The sequence below is a fragment of the Pundamilia nyererei genome, unplaced genomic scaffold, assembly GCF_000239375.1.
Source record: "Pundamilia nyererei isolate P.nyererei 1_Seehausen unplaced genomic scaffold, PunNye1.0 scaffold00077, whole genome shotgun sequence".
NCBI lineage: Eukaryota > Metazoa > Chordata > Actinopteri > Cichliformes > Cichlidae > Pundamilia > Pundamilia nyererei.
In genome coordinates this window covers 36,626-45,746 of record NW_005187478.1, presented here as the reverse complement: position 1 = coordinate 45,746, position 9,121 = coordinate 36,626, and the positions used below count along the sequence as shown (strand labels likewise).

Below are 9,121 nucleotides of genomic sequence, written 5' to 3'. Positions count from 1 at the left end.
TTTTAATCACTCTTATATTTAAATGTTCATTTTCTATTTATCTAGGGATTGAGAGTAACGAAGTTTCTATTCTCTGTATGTCCTGTACATGTGGCAGAATTGACAATAAAGTTGACTTTGACTTTGAAAAAAAAAAAAAAATACAAACTGTGACTGTGGATGTAAACTTAGACAGGACTGAGCGTGCAGCTTTCAGGAGATCTAGTCTACACCCCTTGATGACACCCAACCACCTTTAATGGTTTGCATATGAGGATGCTATTTAAAAGAATCATCTGGTCCTAAACAGTTTCTAAAATGATTTAAATGCAAAGTCAGATCAACAACAAGACATATTAAACCAGGTCATTGTTTAGTTAAAAAAAACTAAGTGGAAATACAAAAACACAGAAAACCCACAACTATATATCAGACTCTACTCTTCATGACAGTGCAGTGTGTGTGTGTGTGTGTGTGTGTGTGTGTGTGTGTGTGTGTGTGTGTGTGTGTGTGTGTGTGTACAAGTACTTTGTTTTTGTACTTGAGGAGAATTTTCAGGTATCTGTACTTTTTTGGTTTTTGAACAACTTTTTACTTCCTCCATTTTTACATGAATATTTGTACTATCGAATCCGCACATTTTCAAAACAGGTTTGTTACTTTTTAATGTTTAATGCACATGATGGAGGTTTTCATTTCATCAAACCAATGCGAGTCCAACTGGAGGGAATAGTAACATAAAACAGTCCTATTGTCTAAATTTCCCACTCTATAGGCTTCAGATCGGATGATAAAAGTTCATGAGAATCAGAAAAAAAAGACGTATAGCTTGTTTGGAAGCACTGGCAGGAGAAAGTGTTTTTTCTTTAATGGGGGGACCAGTGGTTTGTTTGTTGAGCGTTATGTTATTTTCCATTTTATCTTTCAAGTTTTAAATCAAAATGATTAAAATGTGGGCTGGAAAACCAAAAATGATAAGCTTAAATAAGAAACAAGGAACTCATTTCATTTTCCCCTTTTGGTCTGTTTGTTTTGGTCTCTTCTCTCTCACAGTGGTGATTGTGTTCCCCAACCTCAGCAATTAACTTGCTGGGGTTGGGGAATAAAGACAAAATTAAACTATGGATATCTATTATATCATGAGGTGTAGCTTAACTTAAAATTCTTTTTGAAGCTAATAGAAAGAAATATCAGGATGGCTATTATCCTGAAGAGTCTTTGCACTATCACGGCCGAGCGGTGGATATCACCACCTCAGACCGGAAGAAGAGCATGTATGACATGCTGTGCAGGCTTGATGTGGAGGCAGGCTTCCACTGTGTCTACTATGAGTCCAAAGCCCATATCCACTGGTCTGTGAAAGCAGGTAGGTGAATGATATCAAACACAAGGCAAGCTGATTTAACACATGAACTACAAAAATGAACTAGAAGAAAGCCAGGACAATTAAGTGATGACCGTAACCTTTAAGTCCTTTAAGTTGTAAGTTGAGAAACTGCAATGCACTGTGTATTCTAACATCTTTCTATCAGAACCAACATGAACCTTTTTCCCAGTCTGAGCTACAGTAGCTCATCTATTGGATTGGACCACGTGGGCTTAAGTAGTGCTTGGCGCCACATGACCCCGTCTCTGGTTCACCATCCTTCCATCCTTGGACCACTTTTGTTAGACAGACCACTGCTGACCAGGAAAACCCCACAAGAGTTGCAGTTTTGGAGATGCTCTGATCCAGTCATCTGGGCTTTGTTTTCTTAAACCCCTCTACTTGCACATTTTCTTGCTTCCAACACATCATTTGAGGACTAAATGTTCACTACTCACTAATATATTCCACCCACTCACAGCTGCCATGATGAAGAGATAATCACTGTTATTCAATTTACCTGTCAGTAGGCAGAATGTTATGCTGGATTTGGACGACACCACAATCACTTATGTGTTTAGTGTAATGAATGAGATTGTAGATACAAGCAGCTGAAAAAAAGCTTTCTTCCAAGGGTAGCTGGGCTCTGCCTTAGAAATAGGGTGAGGCGTTCAGCAACCTGAGAGAGGAGCTGGTTTGGGCATCTGACTAAGATGCCTCCTGAGTGAGGTGTTTCAGGCATTACCTACCAGAAGAAGGCCCCAGCTCTCGACTGGCCTCGATATGCCTCGTGCTCCCTCAGATAAGTTTAGGTTGCTGCCCCTGCGACCCAGCCACAGACAAAGAAAAAGAAAAGAAAATGGATGGATGGACAGAAAAAAATGGATTGTATAGTTTTAGATTGTATAGGTGAGATTTTTTTTTTCAAACTTTTGAGGCGGTTGGAAATTACCTGGAAAATCAAGAGGCTGCAGAGGTACCAGAGACCGGCTCCATGTAGTTTGCTAGGATACCCAGCAGAGGGGGCTGTTTACTGGCCTCAGAAGTTGTGTGCTAATACTTCTCTGACTCTCATGTCAGTGCAGACAGATAATGCTACATAGTTTAGGTGCCATGGCCAACAAAAACAGAAAAATAAAATTACCGCATTTTTATGCTTTTAAGTTTACCAACACACTGTATGTGCACGTAATTCACATACACACCTGACACAGTAACAAAATTTTATCTTTAAAGAATATTTAAAGTACATAAAGTCATCCTAGCTCATTTCATGTGGAAGGAGGAGGATATGGAAGAGAGGTCTGCAACATCTGAGGAGTAGCCATTGGACTGATTTTATTTTTAATCACATGAATGTGATTTTAAAGTGCAAACTACGCACAAGACAGAAAAACCTTGGCTGACAATGAACACCTGAAGTGCATGCATCGTCATTTTCAGCTATGCTGTTAGCTTGTGTTAAAAACATAAACACTCAAAGGGAGCGTGTCCTCATTAGATAGGGATTTAGGTAAGTGTGTGAGACTGTAGGCATGTTATACATAATCCAGTATATGAGAGTAATGCATAGTAATGAGAAATTAATGAATTTGTCGTGGGGTGTGGTTGGTGGCTCAACTGCAGAGGACGGGTGGAGCAGTGGGTTTAGGGCATGGTGTCAGGGGGAGGCTGATTGTCACAGCTGGTGAACGTCATCTAATCATGCCTTCCACATTTTAGTAGCCACTGGGAAGAGGAGAGAGTGCGAAGAAGCTGATGGAGCAACGACTGGAACGGAGCACCAAGCAGGCACTCCACCTCTGGGTGCGAGGTCTTGGGAAAAGCAGGCATGTGTGAATGAATAAAGCACAAAGAACGCAGGCTTAGTACTGAGTTGTGCTGGCCCTTTTAAATGGTGCCAAAACCCGGCCGGCATGTCGGAGCCTCGTCCCGCGCAGCCGCCTGAGTCACTGGCGCAAATGGTGATTTGACTGTAACAGTCATCGTAAATGACTGAAGGCAGTGCAGGGCCAAGCCGAGCGGCAGACAGAGGTATTGGAAAACTCCCTGTGATGTTTCACCGGATGGTGGAGGGAGATGACGCCTAGGAGAAGGAGATCTCTGCGCCCATGGTGGAGGTGTGCTGGTGGCCGGAGGAGGAGTGGGCCCTACCGCTTGTTGCCGCTCCTGTGGGGAGAGGCCCGACTACACTATGAGCCTCCCTGTCATGGAGAGGACCTTCAGGGATGTGGAACGAGTGGCTTCGGGCTGGAACGGTGGAGTGGGTCCACTTTCATCGGCTGGTTATCCTGGAAATTGCTGTAAAATTGGCCGAGGACCACCTGTCAGTGTGGCTGGAAGGCTCACAGCTGAGGCTGGTGATCGCATCAGTGTCTGATGGAGGTGGGACTAGTGTTCTGCGTTGCTGGCCCTCTGACACCCTCCCCAGAGAGACGTACTGGGTTCTAATAAGGTGCCAAAGGGTATATACAGGGTTTGTGCTGTGCTCAGCAGCGACACGGTCGTCCGACACTGAGGAGGGCGTGAAGGCACCGCCGGTCCTGGTAACTCACTTCATGGAACATTTTCCACTAGAACAGACTTGGGACGACACCCTATGCTCAGCTCAGCCTAGTTAACTAGTTGGAAATTCCAAAAGCGCATTTGTGCCCGTTACCATTAATGGAAGTCCCATTTGAGCACATTAGCATGGACCTTGTCGAGCCAAGTGTAGCACAGGCACTGTTTCAGGTCATCTCCCTACTTGGCATTCTGAAAGAGATATCGATATGTTCATGTCTCACAAAGTAAAAGAACTGTATGAATTACTGGACATTAAATCTGTTTGGACCAGCATCTACCAACCTCTGACATGTCCATGATTCATAAATTCACTCACGAAGATGAACGCAACTGGGATCGCTGGTTAGACCCTTTGTTGTTTGCAGTGCTGGAGGTGCCCCAGGCCTCCACAGGATTTTCTCCCTTTGAATTAGTGTTTGGCAGAAAGCTGTGGGGGGTGTTGGACCTGATGAAAGGATGCATGAAGGATGCCATCACCTGGATCACATGGTGATATCTGTCTCTGCAGCCTTTTAAGTTCATGGTGGTCCATAGACCACCATGAACAGAGGGAAGCCACATGCGAACTTCACAGACCAAGGTCCTGCTGACCAGCAGATTTGAACTGGGGATCTCCTTGCTGCAAGGCCACATAATAATAATAATAATATAGAAAGATGCTTTTCAGAATCATATACATGACATTAATGAACTGGTTTGGGTCCTTAAGGGTCCGCTGGAATATACTAATAAACAGCAATGCCAAGTCCTGTTTCTCCTCGGCATACCTCATCAGGTACACGTACACCAGCTTCTTGAGTTCAATATTTTTACTCGCAACATTCTTTACCACAGCAGAAAACAACTTGGAGGCCCTCCTTGGCAGTGAGACCGAGAATTCTCTTCAGTGTGAACGGTTCCTTGTTGCTCTCCAATATCTCTTAATTTCTTCATTCTTTTTAAAGTTGGCGCTGAACAGCTGAAGGCAGCTCCGGTGCTCGAGGAGGTCGGTGTCATGGTCTGGGTGTGTGGCTGTAAAATTCCACTGAAGGTCTGGCCCTCCCTGGTATCCACCCATGGGCAGGGCCTACTGCCTCCCTCACCTGAAGCTGATTGAGGCAATCAGGTTGGAGATTTAAGCTGCCCGCTGACGCTGCTTCCTTGCCAGTTCGTCAACTACTCTCTGTTGGTAACCAGGCCTCATGCTTCATGTCTATGAATCTCAAGTGCTCTACTAAGCTTGCATCTTGTGTTCTAGTTACTCCTGGAAATTCCATCACACTGAACCTCTCGTCTTGGAAATCTGGTTAACCCGCCTGCTTTCAGAATCATCTCCTTGCCTCACCTGCCTGCCCTCCTGCCCTTACACCACCTCTGGACCTTCACCGCTCAGGACAGCTGCCACACACCACCAAACCCACCTGAACCGCACCACCTCTCCCTCAACGCTTCCATCTCCCACCTGCACAGTAAGACGAAGATTTTCATAGCTTCCACCCTCTCCAGAACTCCTCATTGGCTACCGCTCTAACACTGCTGTCCTCTCTTCCAGTACGTACCTAATCACCAGCAGCTGCCGATGCTTTCTTGGACCTGTCCCCTTGCTTATCCCTCTCCCCTGGCCAAGACCCTCATGCCCCATGTGTCAAGCTTTAAATCAAGGACTATCGTAAACGTCATTTCTGTGCTAGTTAATAAACCTTTACTAAACCCTTTCTTCAACCTCCGCTTTGGGTTTTCTGCACGTGGGTTTGATTTTTGGTGCTCGGCCTCCGGCCGTTTTGTGACAGTCGGGGTGCTCTCGTGACCCGCTTCCACTGCAGCCTCCTCTCCTCCTTGGTCGTTGTATGAGTACAAAGTCAAATATTGCATCCAAAATATGAGGTTGAAGTAGAAAGCAGCAAAATGCAGAAACAGAAATACACTAAAACTCTGCTTCAGTAAAGTTCTTAAATATAAATGTACTGAGTGAATGTACACAGTTACATACCACTTCTAGACTTATCCATGCTTTCATGCCATTAGTGGTTTCCTTTTTGACAGAACATATAGTTAGGACTATATGAATCCTTGGTGTAGACTGCTGGAGGCCTCTCATGATTCTTTTCCACACCTTTTTCACTTAATAGGTGTTTACACACCACCCTGCATTTAATCACGAGTTATTATTAATCTTTGGCTCTGTTCCACAGTAAGTCTTTGTCCTGTCTCCCTCACTTCACCCCGAAATGGTTGCAGCAAATGACTGCCCCTCCCTGAGCCTGGTTCTGCTTTTTCCTGTTAAAAGGGAACTTTTTTGTGCTTGCTCATAGACTGTTTGTGTTTTCTGTGTTATTGCAGGGTTTTTACCTTACAATATAACGGGATTTGAGGCAGCTGTTGTTGTGATTTGGTGCTGTATGAGTAAAACTGAATTAATTGAATTGAATTGTGGTGGTGGGATCCCATCTTTACAGTAGAGAGCCTTAAGAGCCCTGTGTTAACTCTGGATATTGTCAGCCATCAGGGCTCCTCGCAGTCTTTAACAGACTCTGACACAGCCTGCAAGAAACATATGGAGGAGACTGACCCAGCTGAGAGGATCTTCCTGCCATCAGCAGGTTTCTCTCTACAGGAAACTGACAGATGATGGAAAAAGCCCTTCAGCTGACATGGAATAGCGCAGTGTCCAGATCCCATCTCAGCACTCTTCACTCTCCCTTATGGCCCCAGATCATCACCTTCCCTGACTTTCTTCTTCTACTTCCTCAGCTGTTTGGCTCTGTTCCCTGTCATGAACAGCAGTGCAGAGGTGAATATAAGGTGAATAAGGAGATTAGCGGCTAGAGAAAAGAAACAAACAACTAATTATACTCAAGTGTTCAGTATAACACTTAATTGGACTGAAATGATTTTTGTCAGCAGTCTATGCCCTATGATCATGGCACAGTGCATTAAGCCAGCTCCCACAATAAAGGCCTTTTTCAGGGCATGAGCAGAAGGATACAGCCTCATTTTTGTTGGTATTCCATAAAAGTCTCACTGACATTCATTCCCACTGTAACCTCTCCCAGCACAGCACCCATAAGCTGCAATAGTCTGGGAAGGTGGTTTCACATGATCACATGAGCTGTTTAGTCTCCAGACCATTTGAAAAGCTCGTCCTTGGACTGGGGGAGAAAGCATGTATGTATACGAGATGCAGAACTGCTGACAGACCTTTGGAACCAAGGCCAGATATAGGTCTCCTTTTGTTCCCTGAACACATATGTGTCAAAGCTATGAACAGTTTTAAAACCGCAAATATTTTATCTGATTAATTTATGATGCATTCAGGACCAGTGATAGCGATCAACAGAAAAAAGCTGTAAATGAGCTTGAGTAATGCTTAAACATTAGGTTAAAAGTGACTGTAGTGGCGTGGCAAACAAGTATTACAAAACTTAAACATAAAATCAGTAAAATAGACAAAAGGAAATGACATTTTCCTGATGATGGATAATCTAATCACAGAATACACAGAGTGCTTTTCATTCCCACTTCTGCTGGTTAGATCTCATTAGCTAAGGCACTCTGTGGCTGAAGCACCACACTGAGCTTAAATGTGTGCGTGTGTACAGACATCGAGGTATGTCTGTAACCTCGATGAGCTGCATATGGCCTGATATTTTTATATGGTAAGCCCTCAGTACACAGGCTTAATGAGCAACCTGCAGATGCCCCCTCCCCCACCCCCACATATGTAGATTACAGATATGGCTACCAAAGAAAAGCACTCTGTGGACCACTCACTCTGTGCTAGGCTCCTGACAGCAACAGAGCTTGATGGAAACTGGCAGCCTTAGAAAGCTCGCCACTGGGGCTGACAGTGCCCACTACCTCAATGTTAAAAAGGTCACCCAGCAAAGTGGGAAGAGACTGGTAACTAGCTCTTGTGAGACAGACTCCACACTACAAGCAGAGCTGGACTGGTAATATGACAGGTTATGAGCTACTGTGCACCCACCCTAAAGTGTGTGGAAGAAGTGGTTGATAAAGTTGGGCAGGCAAAAGTAAAAAGGTGGACTGGTTCTTATATAGCGCCTTTCTACTCTTCTGAGCACTCAAAGCGCTGAAAAGCACTTTGAGGTGGAGCTGAAAAGCTAAGAGAGAGAAAATAAAAAGAAACTAGAAATCGGTTTAATAAGGAAATAGATGAATGGACATCATTAGGAAAGGATAAATAAAATGAATGGATACATGCACATCTTTGCTCTGAAAAACAAATGGCATTTGAGAGCTTACTGCATTTGGAAATTCACTGCATGTATATCTTATATCCTCTAGTTTGTATTTCTCACCTAACCACATTCTGTTCTTGTGCTTTTCACATATTCTTAGGATATTCAAAAGTCATGCTGTCTCCTGAAGGTCCGCCCCCTGGGAGCCCTGTCCTGTGTTTTGTCTCATTGGAAACTTCAGTTATATACATATCCTCCTAGGACCTGGCGTCCACATGTGGACATCACATTTTGGGTTATTTAGAACAAAATACTCAATTTTGCTCTACAAGGGCCAGATATCCACTTACGAGGACATTATACTGCTACTGTTCTATCGAAAGTTTAAACGAATATCCTCATATGTGGCTCTGATGTTTCTTAGAAGCAAAAATTAGGTAAAAAAATAAAAATAAACAAAAAAAACCCTGGTAATTCTTTGTTTTTACATTCATCGAGTCCCAATATGCCCAAATATCAAAGAGAAATTAAAAATGCCATGAAAGAGTTCGGGTCTTAGCGCGGATTGACGCGGGGTTAGCTTGTTAACGCGCCGTCCAGACTGTGTCTGCTTCTGCAGACTGTGAAACAACCAACTAGCTAATATTGTAGTACTGTCTTATATGTACCTGAGATGACGGAAGATAAAGCCAGTGGGGGTGCGTGTTAAATCTCCCTTCTTTCAGATGCCCATTAGGAGGCAGGTTCTCTGGCAGCAAGAAGTCAATAAAAACACCATCTGCTTCCTTCCTTTGATGAGTTAATTTTCTCAATTCATAGTTTTATGTCTTATTAACTAATGAGACTGAAAATAGTCTTATTCTAAGACATGTCTCATTAACATCACTAAGTGATGTCCACTTAGTAAATTCTGTTCCACATTAGAGGAAAAACAGGATACTGAAGGACTACCTGCTGACTGATAAGCATGTGTTGTCCTTGAGTTCAGCGGTGAGGCCTGAGTTATGAAAGAGTTGAAAAGGTGATGGCGAGA

At 43.7% G+C, this 9,121-nt stretch overlaps 1 protein-coding gene across 1 annotated transcript; it reads left to right on the top strand.

The window, feature by feature from the left end:
* The first annotated feature begins 4,648 nt into the window (after positions 1-4,648).
* LOC102207246 (uncharacterized) lies at positions 4,649-5,696 on the top strand. Its single transcript, XM_005737586.1, has 5 exons — positions 4,649-4,685; positions 4,855-4,913; positions 5,016-5,074; positions 5,148-5,358; positions 5,442-5,696. The coding sequence occupies exons 1-5, from the start codon at positions 4,649-4,651 to the stop codon at positions 5,694-5,696; spliced, it is 621 nt and encodes a 206-aa protein (XP_005737643.1).
* Positions 5,697-9,121: the final 3,425 nt, after the last annotated feature.

Excerpts from the sequence above, each read along its gene's own strand:
- LOC102207246 (XM_005737586.1), top strand. The coding sequence starts at position 4,649 with ATGCCAAGTCCTGTTTCTCCTCGGCATACCTCATCAG. Across the intron at positions 4,914-5,015 it reads AGGTCGGTGTCATGGTCTGG|GTTGGAGATTTAAGCTGCCC; the intron begins GTGTGTGGCTGT and ends TGAGGCAATCAG. Across the intron at positions 5,359-5,441 it reads TTCCATCTCCCACCTGCACA|TACGTACCTAATCACCAGCA; the intron begins GTAAGACGAAGA and ends CCTCTCTTCCAG.